The following is a 22302-nucleotide window of genomic DNA, read 5'->3' as shown; positions in this document are numbered from 1 at the left end:
TGCATTAAAAGCATCTGATAAAGGTATAAAAGAAACTGAAGCATATTCAAAAAATGATTTATTTTCTGCATCATTGGGATCCTCCGGAGGATTTACAATTTTTTTTTTTTTCTATTTGCATCATAGATATTATTTTTAAGAGTTAATGCATTCTCCATTTTTAACTTCAGAGACTTATCTAAAGTTTCTTTATCAATTTTCTTGTTTTCTAATACTTTTATGCTGTTCTCAAGCTTATTACTTTTATTTTGTAGTTTTTCACTTAACATATACAAATTTGTATACTTTTTTTATTGATATCAATATCTAGAGAATGTACATTTTTGCTGTTTGATTCAATATAAGTTTCAAGATTTGATTGCACATTATCAATTTCTTTTGTAAGTGATTCTTTATTACTTTTTATGTCATTATTTAAAATTTTGAATTTCTCATTGTCTTCTTTGATATATGAATCAATACTCGACTTTATGCTATCAGCGTTTTTATTTACAGTTGATTTGTAGCTGTTTAATTCACTATTTAATTTTTGATTATCTTTTTTAAGATTAATGAGGTCATTTTGCAAAATAAGTTCTTCATTCTGCATTCTTTCTGTAATATGAGTAACATTCTCATCTATATATTTTTTTAGTTGTTGAATCTATCATGCTCAGGATTTTTTTTGTATTCTTCAATTGCTTATTATCAATATTAAAATTACCATTTTCATCTAACTTAAATCCTGTACTAGGAGGTCCTCTTTCACCTTCACTAGTTTTTAATCTAAATATAGTTCCTAACTTACTTAAATAGTCCATTTATTATCTAAATTTATTTGATATTTCAATTTCTTCTCACCAGTAACCTTACCAATAAAAAAGAAATTATACCATTTTAACAGCTTCATAAATAAGTTTATGAATGCATTACACCGAAAGGACAGAATTCATGGGATACCTGGTTTCTGGGCAATGCAGCGCTGTCACCCCTCTCGCTATTGGATGAACCAACCGCTTGACAGGTATATAGGTTCACTGCATTCACGTAGATGGTAATTCGATGTCAGTATTGACAAACTTCATGAGTTAACTGAATTTGAAAGAGGGAGGATAGTGAGTACCCGACGCATGGGTCACTCTATCGAGGAGGTGATACAGAAATTGTGTTATCCCCGTTCTACAGTATCAAGATTGAATCGGAATACACTATTTCTGGAATAATATCTCATCGTGGATAGCGCTGTGGGCTGAGAAAGGTGGTGGATGAACATGGTCGTCGACATCTGTCTCGCATTGTTTCAGCCAACCATAGAGCGACAATGGCACAAATCACTGCTGACTTCAACCAGGGAGGTGCCAGAAATGTCTCCACCAAGACCATCAGGAGATTGTTAGTCGCAATAGGTTATGGAAGCCACTGACCCACCAGAGTCCCATTTCTAACACCACGACACAGGAATCTACACCTCAACTGGGCGAAAGAATATCAGCACTGGACCTTGGATGATTGGAGATGGGTCTCCCGGTCCGATGAGTCCCGTTTCCAGTTATTTTGAGCAGACGGGGTGCATATCTGGTGGAAACCGCACAAAGCTATGCACCCGTCATATCAACAAGGAACTGTTCAGGCAGGTGAGTAATAGTCTGGGGCATGTCAACTGGCACACGTTGGGACCTCTGGTACATCTAGATGCATCTCTGAATGGTCCAAGTTACATGTCCATCCTTGCAAATCATCTGCATCCCTTCATGGCATCATGCACTCACAGTACTCTTCCAGCAGGATAATGCACCTCCCCCACAAGTGGTGACTAGGACATGGTTTAAAGAGCATTCCGCAGATTTTACCACCATGGAATGGCTTCCACGTTCACCAGACATGAACCCTGTGGAGCATCTTTGGGATGCTGTGGAAAGGTCCATTCTAGCTTTGGATCCTCTACCCAGGGATACAATGGAATTATGGACAGTGGTGCAGCAAGCATGGGTGGAAATACCTGTGGACCACTTTTGTGAACTAGTGGACTGAATGCCTCGTCATGTAACTGCCCTTATCTCGGCAAAATGAGGCCTACCTGTTACTCGGTAGGTATCCCATGATTTCTATCCACTCAGTGTACTACTCAGTTCAATAGCATGTTCATTTTTAATCTAATTTATTTCTCTTCTATTAGGAAAAGCAAAAAATGCAGCAAAGTAATGACACTGAAGACGAATATCTTTAGGTACTACATAATAGCTCTGCATTAAATATATAATAGAAACATTTTTTCTTTCTACATCTAATGAATAATTCAATTATTTTATCTGGATTCTTTTCAGTAACAAAATCATCAAAAATTATAAGATTTTGATTAGTTTGATCGTGATAGGTGGTAGATGACTCTCATCAACTCAGCTCAACACTCTCTCAACAAGAAGAGAGATGACTCTCTTCTAGGTGGTAGATGGCTCTCATCAACCGGTGAAATACCACCACTTTGCTTATTGGAGGCTTGAAGTGGTGGAATCCATGTTTAGTCTCTAGAGCTAAGTTCCGGTCAACCCTTCCCCATCTCTTCCATTCATTCTTAGCATCAAGAAGAATCTTGATGCTAAGAAAGCTCCAGGTCCCAATGATATTTCTCCACTTGTTCTCAAAACCTGTGCTCCTGAACTTATTCCTATTCTTTGGCTGCCTTTTTTCACTTTCTTATTCCAAAGGTGTTTTTCCTTCTGCTTGGAAATTTGCTCATATCCAGCCAGTTTCTAAAAAGGCTGACAAATCTCTCCCATCCAATTATCGTCCCATTGCAATTACTTCTACTCTTTCTAAAGTAATGGAGAAATCAATTAACTGCTAACTTTTAAACTACCTAGAAACCTTCCATCTGATCAATGATCGCCAGTATGGATTCCGTCAGTGTCAATCCACTGGTGATATTCTGGCTTATGTTACTCATTTATGGACTAATTCAATGGAAAGGTTCGGTGAAACACAAGTAGTTGCTCTTGACATCTCAAAGGCTTTCGATCATGTTTGGCATAAAGGTCTTCTAAACAAGCTTCCATCTTATGGTTTGCCAACTGTTTTTTCTAATTGGTTATCCAGTTTTCTCTCTGATCGCTAACTGAGGGTGATGGTAGATTGCTCTCTGTCTTCTAACTTCTCCGCTAATGCCGTGTCCCCCAAGGTTCAGTTCTTTCCCCCACTATTTTCCTCTTGTATATTAATGACCTTCTTCCATTGACTGGAAATTCTATTCATAGTTTTGCCGATGATAGCACATTGCATTCCACTTTCCATTTTGAGAAACCTTGTCCTGCTCAATCAGCTTCAACTTCTCGAAAATCTGCTACCAATTCCTTAAATGCTGATCTTCAGGTAATTCTCCAGTGGGGCAAAGACAACTTAGTTGATTTCAACCCTTCTAAAACTCAGTCTTGTCTTATATCTCGCAAAAAGGATTCTTCTGCTCCTATGCTTATCTTTAGTGACACTCCGATTTCTAGGCAAAATGATATATCTCTTTTGGCAATTACCCTGACTTTTAATCTTTCTTGGCACATTACAAATATTGCTTCCTCTGCATCTAAAAAACTTGGTTTTCTCTTTCGCTCTCAGCGTTACTTTTCTTCCAAACAGCTGCTCACTCTGTACAAATCGCAAATCTGCCCTACCATGGAATATTGTTCCCACATCTGGATTGGTGCCCCCAAAACCTCTCTCAGGCTTCTTGATTCCATTGAGAAGAGGGCAGTTAGGTTAATTAATGATTCATCTCTAACAGGGTCTCTCCACCCGCTGTCTCATAGACATACTGTTTCTGATGCATGCCTCTTCTACAGATACTTCCATGGGCACTGTTCTTCTGAATTGGCTTCTGTAATTCCCGCTCTCTCTTTCAAAACAGTCTGAACACGTGCCGCCAACAGCCAACATCCATTTACTGTCCAACTTCAAACTCACAGAACCAATTTTCCATCTTCCTCGTTTATTCATTCAACTGCCGTTTTTCTGGAACAACCTTCCTTCATACATATTTCCTGAAAATTACAACCAACAGAAGTTCAAGTCCAATGTCAACAAATATCTTCTTTCGTTTTCTCAACCTCCAACCCAAGCAGGGTACTAAGTATTATAGGTTCTAATACCTCTCGTGTTTGGGGTTTACATAAAAAAAAAAAAAAAAAAAAAAAAGTGAATCAGTATCAATCATATTTGCAATATCTGATTCAAAAGTAGCAATGATAGGGTCTTCAGTTTTATAATTTTCTCTGATGATATCATGTAGCTGTTCAAAGATCTCTTGTAAATAAACATATTTTGATTCACTAAGGCCTTTTGCATAAATGTATATAGCTCATTATAAATAAATAATCAAATATGAAATTCATTAGTAAATTAGTCTTTTCAGATGCACTAGGACCACAAACTAATAGATGAAAAGGCCATTTTGGTGCTGATATATGCACTTCAATATATTTTTTTTCATCTATTTTGTAATTTGTGATAGGTGCATTTTTCATTTAATAATTATTTTTTTTTATAAATGAATAATCCTGCTGATATATTCAGACTGCCAAAGTCTATTGCAGAAAAGCAAAAAAATATTAAAGCTCATAATAAAAGCAAACTTCTAGAAGAAGGACTTCTGTCAAAGGATATTATGAAATTTCAGAAACCAGTTACAAATAAGCTATACTTACAAGTATAGCTAAAGCTGTTGAAGCTATACCTAAGGATAGCTTAGCTGTAACTAAAGATAGTTTAGTTATAGCTAAGGATAGCTTAGCTTATCTACCTTAAAAGGTAAAAAATCTAAAGTGATGAGTTTCTCATCAATTTAGAAGCCAATGAATTAAAGATGCCTAGTGAATTAATACTAACAGTAAGAACATCTGAAATAGAAGAAATAAATAAAAGATTAATTGCTAACTAAAATCCTTAGGTGGAAAGAAAAGACAGAATCAGTCTCCTGATGTTAAGAATCTCATCAATCAAGAAATTTAAGATTTAAGAAAATATAAGAAGGTTATTATTAGCTTAATACCAACAGCATTAGAATATCAAGGATCAGGATTAGTATACTCAAGCATGGATGAACTCTATGACAAATTAGAAATGAGTATTGCATCAAAGAGAGCTGGAAATAATAACACTAATTTAAGAAATCAAATTGTAGAAATTCTAGATATTTTCTTGAAAAATAATGAACATAGACAATTGTATGAATTACATCTTAATTTAATTTGAATGAATGACATATCAATCTTATAAAGCATACTTATATGATAATCAAAAGAAAAAAAAAATTGCTAGCACATACAAAAATAAACGGGGCTTAAAGGGGAACAGGTATCCTGTGTGTTATCAGACACTCAGCCTAAAACACTGATGGATCCAATATCTCTCTATTACAGAAGATTTAGGAGAAGTCCGGTTGGCCTGCCTCCCTAAAATCCACTCATGCACACCTTCTCGATGGTAAGCCCTGTTACGTCACTTAGGTGGCAACGAACGTGTAGAGTGGTTCTCTTCAAGACGCCTGGTCAGCGTGAAGAGGAAAAGACCAAACCCTCCAGCACATGAAAGCACAACGAAACAAATGGCCCTCAGTCCCCAGCAGCTTTCACTCTCCCTCTTACGGCAGCGAGAGGATCAGAGTGGAAGCAGAGGGTGCTAAGAATCTCTGGGTACGACCAGGCTGCCATGCACAGAAACTGAACCTGGCCTGTTATAACGTAAGAACACTCATTGGTGAAGACAGGATATTAGAGCTGGAAAAGGAATTGGAAAATGTGAATTGGAATATCATCGGTTTGGCTGAAACAAGAAGAAGAAAGAATCACTTATAAGTTTATCAAGTGGAAATCTGCTGTACACCAATGGAAACAGTGAAAGGAGTGAAGGTGGAGTTGGGTTTCTGGTCCATAAAGATTTTAAAAACATTTTGGAATTTAAAAGTACATCACCAAGAGTGTCAAGACTAATACTCAAGATTTCTAAGAGATACAAGCTAAAGATTATAATGATTTATGCACCAACTTCGAGCCATGATAATGAAGAGGTTGAAGAAATGTATACCGAAATTGAGTCTTCTAGATGAGCATAAAACCCACTACACTATTATTATGGGAGACTTCAATGCTAAGGTTGGAAAAAGACAAAACAGCGCAGAAAGGGGAACAATAGGAAATTTTGGAATTGGTGAAAGAGGTGAAAGACTTGTGGAATTTGCAGAATCTCAAGGATTGTCAGTAATGAACACTTTTTTCAAGAAAAGGGTGAACAGAAAGTGGACATGGAAGAGTCCAAATGGATTAACTACTAATGAAATCGACTTCATCCTCACTAACAGAAGATATATTGTGAATGATGTTACTGTCCTGAACAAGGTAAATGTTGGAAGTGATCACAGAATGGTAAGATGTACACTTGATATAGATGTAGGAAAGTAAAGGAAAAAACTGACTCGAGTAAATAATACAAAGGTCTTTGAGATAACAGAAGAGGAGAAAAAGCAGTATGTACTGGAACTTAAAAACAAGTATGAGCTTCTGCAGACTGCTGAGGACCAAGATATCGACGAGGAATATTACAACTTTTTGAAAGTGATAAAGCCCAAGAAACCTATAGGGAAAAAGAAATCCAAAGAAGAAAAAATTAGTCAAGAAACACTTGTCATGATGAACCGAAGACGACAAATGAAAAGCAAGAAAAACACTGACAGGGAGAAAATTGAGTATACTGAGTTATGCAAAGCCATTAGAAAGAGACTCAGAGAGGACATAAGAAGATTTAACACAAGAAAAGTAGAACAAGCATTAAGAGAAAACAAAGGAATTAAATCAGCAGCCATGAGCAGTAATACAGAAAGACAAATGATACTGAAACTGAAGAATAGCGATGGTGTACTTATAAACAGCAGAGAAGGCATAATTCAAATAGCAGAAGACTACTATAGAGAATTATACCAGGAGCAGGGGAATGATGCCAGCAGTGGGGAAGATGGATTGCAAAGTAGCAACACATACGACATACCCAATATTCTTCCTGATGAGGTAGAACATGCATTGAAGAAAATGAAGAATCAGAAAGCCCCGGGGGAAGATGAAGTTACTGTAGAGTTGTTAAAATTTGGAGGAAGAGACATAACACAAAAACTGGCAAGGCTCTTCACAAAGTGCATTAGAAAAGGTGTGACACCTAAGCAGTGGAATAATGCAATCATAGTTTTGCTGCATAAGAAAGGAGATAAATCAGAAATTGGAAATTATAGACCAATTAGCTTGTTATCCCACATCTACAAGTTGTTCACAAGGGTCATTACTAACAGATTAGTAAGAATACTTGATGAGAATCAACCGAAAGAGCAAGCTGGCTTTAGGACAGGATTCTCAACTATGGATCACCTTCATGTAATATCACAGCTAATGGAGAAAGCAAATGAATATAAAACACCATTATGCCTGGCATATGTGGATTATGAAAAGGCATTTGACTCCATACAGCATAAGGCAATGTTTTGGGCACTGGAAAGACAAGGCATTGATACCCCATATATTATGATTTTGAAGAAAATATATGAGAGTGCTACCTCCTTTATTAGACTAGACAAAGACAGTAGGAAATTTAAAATTGAGAAAGGAGTTCAACAAGGAGACACAATATCTCCGAAGCTGTTTACTGCTGCCCTTGAGGAAGCTTTCAGAAGATTAGACTGGTCGCAGAAAGGAGTCAATGTGAACGGAGAGTACCTAAACCATTTACGATTTGCAGATGACATTGTGGTCATAAGCCACGATCCCAACGAATTAGAGGAAAATCGTAATCAGTTATGCACAGCTAGTAAGGATTTTGGACTAAAGATGAATATGGCTAAAACAAAAGTAATGATGAACAAGTATGCCACAGAAAGGGAAATAATGATTGAAGGAGCAGTAATTGAAAAGGTGGAGTCATATACTTATCTGGGACAAGTCATTAGCTGTAATAATGATAAATGGCTGGAAGTCAAGAGAAGAATAAATTTTGGATGGATAGCATTCAGGAAATATAGTCACATACTGAAGAGCAATATCCCACTTTGTCTGAAATGTAAAATAATGAATCAATGTATACTCCCCACCATGACTTATGGAAGTGAAACTTGGGCGCTCACCAAAAGAATGGAAGAGAAGCTGAGAAGTACACAGCGAAGAATGGAGCGAATCATATTGGGAATCAGACTGTTAGATAAGAAGAGAAACACATGGATTAGGCAACAAACTCAAGTAAAGGACATTCTGATCAAAACTAAAGAACTAAAATGGTCTTGGGCAGGACACATAGCTCGAAGACATGATGACAGATGGACTAAGAAAATAACAGAATGGTATCCAAGAGGAGCTAGAAGAAAACCTGGAAGACAAAGGTGGAGATGGATAGATGAAATTCATGAGTTTCTGGGTAGTAAATGGATGGCCAGTGCTCAAAACAGAAGGAACTGGAAAGTTGCTGGAGAGGCCTTCATCCTGCAGTGGATTGAAAATGGCTGATGATGATGATGACAAAAATAAACACTGCTGAAATAAAGAATAAGAACTGATGAAACTAAACCCGCTAATTCTAATTTACAATTAACTCAGATTCAAATTAATCATATTAATAAATCACAAAAAGGGATGTAATATTACTTTAAGTAAACCTCAGTTACAATAAACTGGAGGCTTTTTTCAGTTTTTATTACCTCTATTACCTGCTATAGATAAAGGAGCTCTATTTCCATTAAGCAGTATAGGGTTTACTAAAGTTGTAGTTAAATTAAGTGGTAAAGGAATGTTTATTGGAGATAAACCATTTAAATCTGTTGAAGGATGTTAAAAAAAAAAAAAAACATTTAAGCAATTTTGATATAGCAAATTGCAGAAAAATGTAAAAGGTTTTCAGGGTATATTTTCTGGAGTTAACTCTACCTAATAAAATAACTAAATTTGAAAGTGGTATTGTTCAACTAGATTCAGTTACAGGAAATGGTACTCACTGGGTATGTTATTATAATAAAAACCCAAAATATGTAGAATTTTTTTGATTCATTTGGGTTTCCTTCACCAGAAGAAGTTAAAAAATATTTAAAAACTTCAAATAAAGAAATAATATATAACTCAAGTCAGTTACAAAAATCGGATTCAGTTTTATGCACTTATTATTATATGAAATACATTAAACTTAGAAATAAGAATAAATCATCTTATGATGTATTGTATTTATTTGCTCAGACACCTAGTGATTTTAATGAGAAATTAGTAGGAAGTGATATAGTTAGTTGGTTGCAAGATAAGGTTAATCTACCATGCATTTAAGAAATGCATTTAAGAACTGTAACAGGTAAAAAATATAACTACTGTGGATCTTTTACAAAATTAAAAGAGAGATTAGCTAGAGGAGATAAAGGAATTAATAGAATTGATGAAAGCTGTCAGAAACATGATATTGCATGTAGTAAAACTAAAGATACGACTGAACATCCTATAGCAGATCAAGAATTATTAAATGATTTAGATGCTATACAAAACCCAACTTTTGAAGAATGTGTAGGTAGATGAATGATTAAGCCTATAATTAAAACTAAAAAACGATTCAGAATAGGAATTGATAAAATTTGTTCTGTAATAAATACAATGAACATTTACTGCTTAAATTATAAAGCTCAAACAAAAACTAATAATGTTATGCAAACAGAAACAAAGACTGGAAGAAATATAATTAAAGGTATTTGTAGTGTATGTGGAACAAAGAAAAGTGTTTTTTTAAAAATGATAGCTTAAAGAATCTGTATTATACAGTAAGTCCTCGACATACGTAAGAGATATGTTCCTGGACTTCTTACATAAGTCAAGTTTTATGTAACTCGGGAATGACTAATAAAATATTGCTACTATATCACTGATATACCAAAATTACAAAAACCTCATAATATCCCCAAAAGAATGAAGAAAATAGTTATATATTTTAAAATTAATTAGTTATATATATATATATATATATATATATAAAAGTAGTTATATATTTTTAATTAGTTCAATTAAAAACTTTATCTGGGGACAGCGGTGAGGTAGCCGGAGTGGCACATAAGAAAAGGAAACATAGAAGGAAGAAAAAATGCATGTTATTGTGTTGTTAAAACTGATATTTCATAGCCTAGGTTATTATAGTTGACTTTATTGGTGCCAATCCTTTCACTAATATTCTGTGTTTGTCTTTTATTATTGTGTTCACTGTTGACACTGACAAATCTAAATTCCACACGATACTTTTAATGTTTGACTGTTTTCATGCATCCTTATTATTTTAATTTTCTGATCCCAATCAATCGCCTTCCTTTTCTTGGTAGATTTATTATTCTCTTAGTTGGCAAAATTGTAACAATCAAAATGAAATTTTCCGTAAAGAACTTAAGCTTAAAGCGAATACACACTATTATCATCTCACATGTTTACATTTTACTAAAGCCCATTTCTAGAGGTCACTACCAGAGCCAGCTTCAGGGGCAATCAAGTGTTGTGGCCACACAGGGTGCCAAAATTTAGGGGGTGCAGATTCACTGATTGGGGTTTATATTAAATAATTACACTATGTTTTATTTGTTGATATGATTTATATTATAATATATATAACATTATTATATTGCAAAATGTGGTTAATTTATTTATTTTCTAAATAATATATTTGATTCTATCCTTCAGGGGCTCTCATACATTGTTTCTTTTTTAAAATAAGAAAATAAGTATTTTTCAGTTAATAGTAAAAATATATATAATGCATAAACTTAATAGGAAGTTGGAGAGGGCACACCAAAAAATCTCACACAGGTTGCTGATAGACCTGGGGCCAGTTCTGGTCACTACCATAAAACAATAAAGACAATTTGCAGTTTCCAGTTTATTGGGCTTTTCTGTAAGTGCAATTCATTATTGAATTGCACTAACAGAAAACAGGTAGTAAACTCAAACTTATTGCATTTGCGATAATACCAGTAGTTGGAATTTTTTGGGTTTTTACATTATTATGGTGAAATGTGTGTCCCCTTCACTGAAATCTTCAGTTATATAAAAAAACAAATAAATTTTCAGAATCTTCTTTTCATTCCTATTTTTTAAGCTTGTTACTCTGTATCTCATTTGTGCGTGACATGTTCATTGTTATTGATTATTTATTATTATTATTTTATTTATTTTTTTTTTTTACTGTTTTAAATTTTCCAACCTTGAAAAAAAAAAGAAAATTGAGCGAAAAAAATTTATGTAAGTCCGAAGTTACTTAACTCGGGCTTACGTAAGTCGGGGACTTACTGTAATCTTTTAATAGGTTATTCAGGTATTTTAGAATTACAAAGAAAACAAATTTACCCATAAAAGAAATAAAAGAATTTTTACATCAGCCAGATGAAACAAAACATAAACCTGTGAAAAGAAAATTTAAGAGAAGCAGAGTGTATGTTACTCATATAGGTGATTAGTTTCGAGTAGACTTAGTTGATATGCAAGAATGCAAATCGTTTAACAATAACACTAGCTACATTTTAAGAGTCGTAGATATGTTTCCTAAGTATGCATGGGCTATACCTGTTAAGAAGAAAACAAATGATGAGATATCAAATCTTTTGAGATTATATTTGCAGAATGAATTCCTAAAAAAATACAGACTGATAGAGATGCAGAATTTATAAATAAACAAACACAACAGTTTTTTTTTTTTTTTTTTTTAAATAACGTTGATTGGTTTACTACTGAGAATATAGAAACAAAAGCTCAAACAATAGAACGATTTAATAGAACTCTGAAAACAAATATATGGAAATACTTTAGAGCTTATAATACTAGGAAGTGGATGGATGTATTAGACAAACAATAGGACACCTTCTATGGTGTCCTGTCAATGATTTATTGAACAATCGCTAGTTAAGGATGTCATAATCCCATTATATAAGGCTATTGTTAGACCACACTTGGAATGCTGTGTTCAGGTATGGAGACTGCACCTAAAGAAAGACATTGTGCTTCTTGAAAGGGTTCAATGACGGGTAACTTGCCTGGGAAGATCTGCAAAAGGACATCCATGTGAGAAAAGACTTCAAGTATGTGGGTTGTTGGGTGTTGTTTAGACTGGATTGCAGGAAGTTTTATTTTAGCCAGCGAGTTATAAATTACTGGAATAAGTTACCTACATGGGTGACAGTCTGAGGAAATTCAAAGGTCAGCTGGATAATTATCTAAGGGAGGAGGGAAATGCATAGGTTGTCCATTTCCTTTCCTCTTATTAATTTTTATTTTATTTTATTTTTTTAAATTTTCTTCTTATTATTAATTTGTTTTTATTCTTATTATTAATTTGTTTTTATTCTTATTATTAATTTGTTTTTATTCTTATTATTTTGTTTTATGTATTTTTTGTTATTTTATATAATTATTTTTATTTTTTTGGCTGGTGCAGTATCAGCCATAGGCTTCCTTACACCATGCAGCCATTACTAATACCAACTAGTTTCAAATTATAATAATTCTTATCATAGATCTATTAAAATGAAACCTAGAAAAGCAAGTAAAACTGAAAATTAAAAAAAAAAAAACAATCTTTACAAAAATGAATTATCAGAATCTCAACTCAATTTCATATTGATGATAGGGTTAGAATAAGTAAATACAAAGGTGTGTTGATAATGGGTTATATACCTAACTTTACTGAGGAAGTATTTGTTATTTCTGAAGTTTTAAAGACTAAGCCTATTATATATAATATAAGAGACTTAAATAATGAAGGAATACCAGGTTCATTTTCAGTGGCATAACTATATCAGTGCAGCCAATGCAGTGCATGGGGGCCCACGACTGAAAGGGGGCCTACTGTCCTCCTGCCCAAAACAGAAAAAAATTTAATTGAGTAAAAATGTAAGTTTTTTAGTTATGTTTATGATAAAATTTACTGTTTATGAATAATATTTTTTTCCCACGAAGCATATTTATTGTTAGCTAGCTGCACAGCACAAATAGGAGCCCACTTATTGGGGGCCCATTTAGGGGGTAATTATTATTGAGTATAGTATTACTATTGCACCTATAATATTTCAGAGTATTACTGAGTCACGTTTATCATTGTATTATTAATTTTTTTTATTTTTACCAAAACAAATATTTTCAGGGAACCTACACTAAACTTTTTGATATGCTTTATTACAATCTCTATAATACGGGTGAATGTGTAAGTGAATTTACACTTGCATTTTTTTTCTTGCAGAATTTTATTTCCATTTATAAAAAGAACATTTTTTTGCATATTTTTTTTTTAAATAATTGAAAATTTATATGAAAAAAATTTTTAAAAAAATTGTGTTTTTATAAATGGAACTAATAAAATGGCTACAAAACATTGGGCAGTTCCAGTCTATTCCATTCAAAAAATTACAAGACCTAGATCTTAATGTACATTATTCAATTAAAAAATTTCAAATAATAAAAACAGAAAAAAGAGATAAAGTAATTGTTCACATAAATGAATTTAAAATCTTTTTATCAGATAGAGTCAATCGCAAAATAACACATAAAAATATTGAAGATTACAATAAAATAAAAATGAAACTAATTTATAAAGATATAGAAAAAATAGGGAAAAAAGAAAGCTCGTATAATTGATTTCAAAGCAGAAAATAAGAAAAAGAAGCCGACTGGGCTAGCCGGGTGGGTAAAGTGCCTGCCTGGCAACCTAAAGGTCGCAGGTTTGAATCCCGCCTCGGGCTTGGATCAAAGTACTGCAAAAACCTTGGGAGTTGCATTATGGCCACAGAAGCCGATGTGCCAACAACTACCAAAAAAAAATAAATAAAGAAAGAAAGAAATTAATTTATTAAAAAGGGAGACTTTTCAGTTATTTTTTGCTTAAACCTACGTCATTTTCTTAAAAAAATGTAAATAATTTTAATTTTTTCAATTTTTGTAGTTTATTTTAGGAAAATGAATAATTTTAAGGAAAAATCGGGGTGTTTTTAGAGCGTTTTTTTTTTTTTTTTTTTTTTTTGTGTTTATAAAAGTGGAAGGGTGTTCTACAATTTCTATTTTCTATACTACTCTACATCTAGAAAACAGATGAGCTAGAATGGTAATCTAATGCAATCGAAATATTGGAGAGGCATTGAGATGCAGCATACCTGAGGAAAAACTAAAAGTTAGAAACAGGGTTGTGCTGCATCTGTCTGATTCTTTCATGCTTTGTGAAAACCATAAAATATTGCTTCAAAAATAACTTGAGTAACACTGGATCTATATTTATGATGGTAGAGAAAGTTTCAGTCATTAATCTCCAACCAACAAAATATGTGCTAAACGTTTTCTCACAAGTTGTCTCAAAGGGCCTGGGCAACCACTGTCACTAACGTTTTGATGCTATGTGCTGTTGCAGCATTGTGCAGAGTCCAGGGTCAGGTCTTGGCAGATGTTTGATTCTGCTGTGACGAACTTCTGTGAAGCTTTACTGGTTTCCTGACTGTTAGAATAATTCCCCTCATGGTTCCCTTCTAAAGGCTGGACACTGCTGCACTCTTATGTAGAATCTTGGATGTGTGCTGGGCCACTGTCTGTTATGGAATTTTGGCTGGCTGATTGCCTACCTGCAGTTAAAATGGTGGGCATACCAATTTTTCATAACTGTAAGTTTGAATATAATTGAATGAATCACTAATCTGAGAAGTCAGTTCTTTTTTTTTATGCCGGATGTTCATCAGCTCTCCTATGCTGTATCATTGATGCTCCCCTATAGCGCTGAGGATAATAGCCAGCACTGCAGCCATGAGCCATAAAACTAAGAACCAGTAGCTTACCACATCATAAACACAACCAGGCATTCTATTCCTATCTCTAGAGTTCTCACAGGATGTAGGGACCACAACACACTGCTTCCAGACAATCAAATTAATGCATTACAGAGAGAGAGAGAGAGAGAGAGAGAGAGAGAGTGCTTTATCGCTACACAGATTAATGCATCTGACTACACATTTTTAGGAAAATCATTGCATTGTTTCAGATCAGTAGATTGGACATCTCTTAACCAATTTTTCTCAGATTCCAACTGGTGAAACATATCTGATTTCAGTTTGGTTGAACTGTTACATTGATTATTTTTATGATAATGTCTGTGATGGAATTCAGTTTTTGTTTCATTAAGAGCATCTAATTAAAATTGGGAAGGCATTCCCCATTGGATGTCTAATAGACTCTTAAATATGGTAAGTCTAAGAGTCTAATAGACTCTTAATATGGTAAGTCTCTAAGAGTCTAATAGACTCTTAAATATGGTATTCTAAGTCTCTTGCACAAGCATTTTACTAAGAATTGTACCTTTATCATCTGACTTTCTCAAACAAATTGCTAAAAAATTAACCAATTCCAATTCTTAGTTCAATTGTCATCAAAATTGCTTTACAAACCTTTCTGGGTTTTTTTTTTTTTTTTCCCCAAAAGTTTGACTAATCAAAACATATACATACTCTCTCTTTGAGTGTTATTCTTGCTTTTATTCTTCTACTGAAAAGCCAAATCTTTTCACACAACTTTTCTCTACTTGGCTTCCTTTCTGAATTATAACTCTGTTCCTATTGCGATTGTAATACAGTTCCTTTCTACTATTCTCAGTCAATAGTTCACAGTCGAGATTGTGTGAGTTCATTGGAGCTTCAACCTGATCAGTTTTTAGCTCTTATTTCCAAGGTCCAGATCCATATTGCAGTAAGCCCTGTGTCATACTGTTTAAAAAATGCACAAATTCATTAGTGCAATTTTTACTAATTTCTTCATTTTCTGCAGCATCTGTCCTAATGCTTTCAAAAATAGTTCACACAGGTACTGTTTTTAGAAGTCATAATCTGTAGGACTGTACTGTCTATCTCAGTTATTAACATTTTAGCCAGGATCTTCAAAACTGCAATCTTGAAGAATTTGAGCAGGTACATTCATAATTTTTATTCATGATTTTCAATTTGAGTTTATGCCCCAGGAGATCAACCTGCTCCAATTTGACCTTATTTTGGCACTTCATATGTTTTGATTCTTCATGCATTAAGAATCCGCAGATAAAGGAACCACTAGGTGGCAGTGATCACAGTGTGCTGAAGTGGGATTTACTCAAAGAGGTAACTACCATTAGGGGTCAAGGGAAGGGTTTTTGCTTTCGTAAAGGCAACTACGATGGTCTGAGACAGTATTTAAATTCTACACAGTGGGACCAACTGATGGTCTTACCAACAGCAAATTCAAAATGGGAAGCATTCATAGAATTTATCTTGGAAGCTACTAGGCTTTACATACCAACTAAGAAATATTGTTCAAGGTTTAGGCCTAAATGGATGTCAGATGAACTAATGAGACATATGGCAGCGAAGAAAAATGCATGGGATACATATAAATTAACATGTGACACAGAAGCCTATGATAGATATAAGCTGGTCTTTAACCTAGTTACAAAGGAGGTTAGACAGGCGAAGGCAGATTACGAGAAATCTTTGGCAGAGGATGCAAAGAAAAACAGCAGAGTTCTTTACTTATGTAAACTCTAGAAGGAAGGAGATGAATCAGATTGGTCCACTTGATATCGATGGTTCAACTGTTGATGATCCTGCTCAGGTAGCTAACAAACTAAATGAATATTTTGCATCGACATTCACACATGAGGAGTTATTCAGTGAGGGGAATGCCAGAATGTATTCAACTCTGGCAGTAAGCTAGATAATCTTGTAATAACTGAGAGTAAAGTGGAGGAGAAATTGTTGAAGATAAACACAAGAAAGGCACCTGGGGTGGATGGGATCTATCCAGTTATATTAAAGGAGGCAGCAAAGAAAGTAAGCAAACCTTTAGTCATATTATAAGAGGTTCCGTGGACTCAGGGGAGTTACCCATAAACTGGAGATGTGCAAATGTGACCCCAATTCACAAAGGATGATCAAAGTCTGACACAACTAATTATAGACCTGTGAGTTTAACTTCTGTTCCAGGAAAATTAATAGAAGCACTGCAGGATCATCTAGACAAGATTTCAGTTATAGCTCGGACACAGCATGGTTTTGTTAAGGGAAAGTCATGCCTGACCAATTTGATTGGATACTATGATGCAGTCAGAAAAGAACTGGATGCAGGGAACAACTTTGATATTATATATTTGGATCTTAGAAAGGCTTTTGATACTGTTGCACATCATCGAAGACTGCTGCACAAATTGGAGCAGTGTGGCATTGGAGGCAAATTGCTGCTATGGATAAAGGGGTGGTTGAGGGGGAGAAGACAGAGAGTGGTAATCAATGGACACTGCTCATCGTGGACTAATGTTATTAGTGGAGTCCCTCAGGGTTCAGCGTTAGTCCATTATTGCTTTCTGTATTTATAAATGATATTGATGATGGTATATCAAGCTTAATGTCCAAGTTTCCAGACAAAACAAAGGTTGGCAGGGTTGTTAAGGACACTACTGAAGCTATGCTGCTGCTGCAACAGGATCTGGAAAGGTTGAGCAGATGGGCTGAGAGGTGGCTAATGAAGTTTAACATTGACAGATGTAAAGTTGGTTGGTTGTTTTGTTGTTTAGTGGCGCATTGACAACGGAGATCATAGTGCACCAACAAATGTAAGGTACCACATATGGGAAACAGCAACCCCAGAGCAACATATCAACTCTGTGGTACTACACTGACAGTGGTAGAGAATGAAAAGGACCTTGGGTTCATTGTGTAGGCAGATATGAAGTTCTCTGAGCAGTGCAGACTGGTTGCAAGAGTAGCTCATGGTGTCTTGTCAATGATATACAGGAATTTTTCTAGCAGGGATAAGGTGATTATTCCCTTGTATAAGGCAATGGTCAGGCCACACCTTGAGTACTGTATACAGGTCTGGAGGCCTCATTTCAAGAAGGATGTAGAGCTGCTGGAACGAGTACAGAGAAGGGCAACAAGATTAGTGAATGGAACAAAGGGGTGCTCTTACGAAGAAAGGCTTAAGTTTTGCAAATTACAGTGTCTGGAGACTAGGCACCGTTGAGGTGATCTGATTCAGGTGTATAAAGCCTTGAATGGTTTGAGCATGCTCATTGCTGATGGGATTCTTCCTCTTGCTCAGAATAATCGCCTGAGAGGGCATAAATTCAAATTGAGGAAAGACGGTTGTAGGATAGATGTGCAGAAGTTTGCCTTTAACCAGCAGGTGGTTGATTGCTGGAACATACTTTCATCTGTCGATGTAGAAGTTGATAGCTTAAATAGATTCAAGGCAGAACTTGACAAACATTTGGAGCGAGTGGATTGGTGAAATAAGGTGTTTTTTTTTTTTTTGGCTGATGCTATACAAGCTTGCTTTCTTGCATCATATGCCTATGTTAATACTCTTACTAACTGTACTAACCTCTATGCTTGGCCACAAAAGTGGCACCGCTCTTGCCTCCCTGCGGCGGGGCGAATAAACTTGGTGGTAAAGATACTATCTGCGCTGCTGAAGGGAGGCTGGTAAACTTGGTGGTAAAGATACTATCCACCCAGCAAGTTATCACCATTCTAAATCCAAAAACATCTAGAGTCTATTGCTGAATCACCAAAAGTGGTGAAAGGACGGAAATCTGGAGACCTGATAATTGAAACAGCCAGCTCTAAACATTGAGTAGCTGTTGAAGATGACAACATTTGCTGGGTTGACAGTAACAATTATGCCCTACAAAACCTTTAATTCATCACTCCAATGAGATCCATCATTTTAATATTCAGTACTTGAGACTTATTATCCTCAATTAAAGCTGGCTATTTAAATTGTCGGATTCAACCATACATCCCGAATCACGTTCATTGCTTGAAATGCCAGAAATACCGTCATTCACAGCAGGCATGTAGAGGTGAAGCTGTATGTCCCATCTGTGGATCTAAAGAGCATACTCAAGCAGATTGCACAATCACAACCCATGTTTGTCCAAACTGCAAAGGAAGCCACCTAGCCTTTTCCAAAATCTGTGAACTTTGGATAACAGGAAATAAAATACAAAATTGAAAATAAAGTCATGTTGAACTTACTTAGCGGACATTCCTATGCAGCTTGCACTCGTAACTGTTTCTGCTGCAGTACAAACAGAAGTTTCTGTTCCGCCTAACATCTCTCTAGTGAACTGGTTGAAATCTATACTTATAACCACTAAGAAACATAATCTTCCAAGGAAAATTGCCGAAGCAGCAAATACCCCAATCTGCATTCCTAGTGAAACTCCTACAGTCCCATTTGAAAAACTAAAATCTGAGATCTGACACAGGTTCAAAAAAAATGGAAACTTCTGCCAATAGTATGGAAGTAGATGAGCATTTAGACAATGAAGAGCCCATTTTGGAACTCCATGCAAATGACACCATGACTACTGTACACCCCTATTTCCCAAAAAAAGATATAACAAGACAGACAGAAATGCCCCACTTCTAAAAAGTAGTCAGCCCAATCCACCACAACTAAACTTAATGATGTCTAATTAATTCAGTGGAACTGCAGAAGGCTAAGCAACATTTCTGATGACTTAAGAGATTTACTAATTCAATACAATCCAATAGGAGTATGTCTTCAGGAAACTTTTTTATCATCCCAAGCTTCACCAAAATTTACAAACTATACAATGTATAGAAAAGACAGGATCTCGGAACATCCTGCCTGTGGAGTAGCAGCACTGCTTGTGAAATCAAATATACTCTCCAGGCATATTCAGTTACAAACTAGTCTTGAAGCTGTGGCAGCATGTATTTCAGTTAGTATATCAATAACCCTAGTTTCTATATATATTCCCCCTTCTTAACAATTTTCAAAAATACAGAACTGATGGCAGTTGCATAATCTGATTATGCAACTGCCATCTCCAATTTGCCTTTTTATTGACTTTAATGGCCACCATCCATTATGGCGGTCACCTGCGATTGACACAAGAGGCAAATTAATCAAAACATTCATGAATAATAACAACCTAACTATACTAAACTCTGGATCTCCCACCTACCTACAGGATCTACCTCTGCAATAGACTTGTCACTCTGCTCACCATCAATTTTTCTAAGCATGACATGGTCAGTGATAAAAGAACCTCTAAACAGTACTCGCTTTCCAATTCTTTGCTCATTACAAACATGGTTAACTCCAGCTCTCGAGCAACGATCGAGCTAGAAGTTCAAGAAGGCAAACCGGGACAGCTACTCCACCTAGGTTCAGTTAAACAGGAGTTATGTTCAGCAACATCCCATTGACAACATAACTACTTACATTACCAATCAGATACTACCTGCAGAAAAAAATTCCATTCCTCAGCCACAACCTCACAAGTGCTCCCACCATAAAAACTGGTGGAATACATATTGCTCTGATGCCAAGCATGAGATAAACCGTTCTTGGAACAAATCTGTAAGTTTCCTACAACCGGTAATCTAATTGAATACAAAAGACTTAAAGCCAGAGCAAGGCAGATTAGATGAAAAGCCAAATGTGACTCCTGGATCTCATTTGCCTCAACTCTCACCAAAGACACTGTCCCACGGCTCATTTGGAGAAGAATAAAAGTGGTAAATGTAAAATTCTCTCGACCACCCTTTCCAGTACTACGCTGGAATGGGAAAGATCTATCTGCACCTAAGGAAATTGCCAATGTGCGAACAGAATCATTCTCTACAATATCTGCTTCTGCTTCCATCTCATTTCAGTGCATTGAGACAGATGCAGAAAGCCACAAAATTTAAGTTCTCCACACATCTCTCACTCCCATACAGTCAACCATTTAATTTATCTGAACTTAAGGAATCCTTAAATAAATCTTCAAATAGTACTGCCGGCCTAGATGACGTACATTATATTATGCTAAAACAATTACTTGAAGAGGACTTGCATACCCTACTGACCTTCTATAACCAGATCTTCTCAGAAAATGTTTATCCACTTTCCTGGCGTCATTCTTTCATACTTGCCATACCAAAACCAGGCAAAGACCCTTCATTAGTTCAAAACTATAGGCCAATATCTGTCACAAGCTGCATGGGGAAAATTTTTGAAAGGATGATACATACGAGACTTACCTGGATCTTAGAAGCAGAGAATCTTTTAACAGATCATCAGTGGCTTTTGTAAGAACAGATCCACTCTTGACGTCCTTATCAAAGCTGAATCAAACATTCACAATGCCTTTGTCATGAAGCAACATCTAGTCACAGTCAATTTAGATATTGATAAGGTATTTGATACTACCTGGCGACATGGTATTATTATGGACCTTTATCATCCATGGCTAAGGGATCATCTCCCTCAGATAATTCAAAATTTCCTATGCCACAGCTCTTTTCAGGTCTGCTATCAGAACGTACTCTCTACATCACATATTCAGGAAGGAGTACCACAGGGATCTATACTCATTGCAACTTTATTTCCAATTCGATTCAACAACATTACCTGAGACATCCCCAAAACTGTGGCGGTTTATATTTATGTGGATGACCTTGCCATTTTCTGCCAGTTGCAAAGCATGAGCATCATCGAATGTCAACTCCAACTTGCCATCAACAGAATTGAGTCCTGGATGTCATGCAATAGATATCAACTAGCTGAATAGAAGTCTACCACCACTCACTTTTGTAAGCAATGTGTTCTCCACCCCCATCCTGAACTACAGCTAAACAATAGTCTGATACCGGTAGTAAACAGCATCAGATTTCTGGGCATGATATTCGATAGTAAGCTTAACTTCCATGCATTTATCATATATCTACAAACCACTTGTTTAAAACAGTTGAAATGCTTAAGTCAGTCTCGTCCATGTCATGGGGTGCTGATCTGTACTCCTTACTTCACCTGTACAAGTCTGACCCGTGTACGCTTAGATTATGGTTGTGCTGTATATGACTCAGCTAGGAAAAGCACATTAGAAGGGCTAAATGTCATTCAGCACAGTGCCCTGAGAGCATTCAGGACTTCTCCAATACAGTGTTTATATTGATGCCCACGATACTCCAGTACATCTTTGTAGGAAAACATTATTACTTTTCTACGCTTCTAAGATTGTCTTCTATCACACCCCAGTTTGGTGTATCTTTATGAGAATATGCCATGTGAAAATCGACCTGCCTCACTCAGGATCAAAGAGCTTATTCTGAGTTGGAATGTTGATTTAGCTGATATTTTTCAGGACAAAACTGCACCTGTTCCACCTTGGACGTATGTTTCTGCCTCCCATGATTCACATTTTCTCCACTTGCCAAAAATGTGTATCATACCTTCTTACAACATCAGACAGCTGCACTCAGCTCATGCTATTCTTAACTCCCATGCC

The 22302-nt window shown here is 35.6% G+C and overlaps 1 protein-coding gene across 8 annotated transcripts in view; it reads left to right on the top strand.

The window, feature by feature from the left end:
• The window catches only part of LOC150086883 (uncharacterized), a 791472-nt gene that overhangs the window by 635033 nt on the left and 134137 nt on the right, over positions 1 to 22302 (top strand). For 7 of the 8 annotated variants that reach the window (XM_090371653.1, XM_090371655.1, XM_090371651.1 and 4 more), the window contains one exon: positions 2156 to 2206. The exons of the other annotated variant lie outside the window; for it this stretch is intronic. In XM_090371653.1, coding sequence (XP_090227779.1) covers positions 2156 to 2206 — 51 coding nt within the window. The remainder of the gene's footprint in view (positions 1 to 2155; positions 2207 to 22302) is intronic. 8 annotated transcript variants of the gene reach the window in all.

Source organism: Mastigoproctus giganteus, chromosome 4 (assembly GCF_048544385.1).
Source record: "Mastigoproctus giganteus isolate SK-2022 chromosome 4, ASM4854438v1, whole genome shotgun sequence".
NCBI classification, from domain to species: domain Eukaryota; kingdom Metazoa; phylum Arthropoda; class Arachnida; order Uropygi; family Thelyphonidae; genus Mastigoproctus; species Mastigoproctus giganteus.
This window is presented reverse-complemented; position numbering and strand designations above follow the sequence as displayed.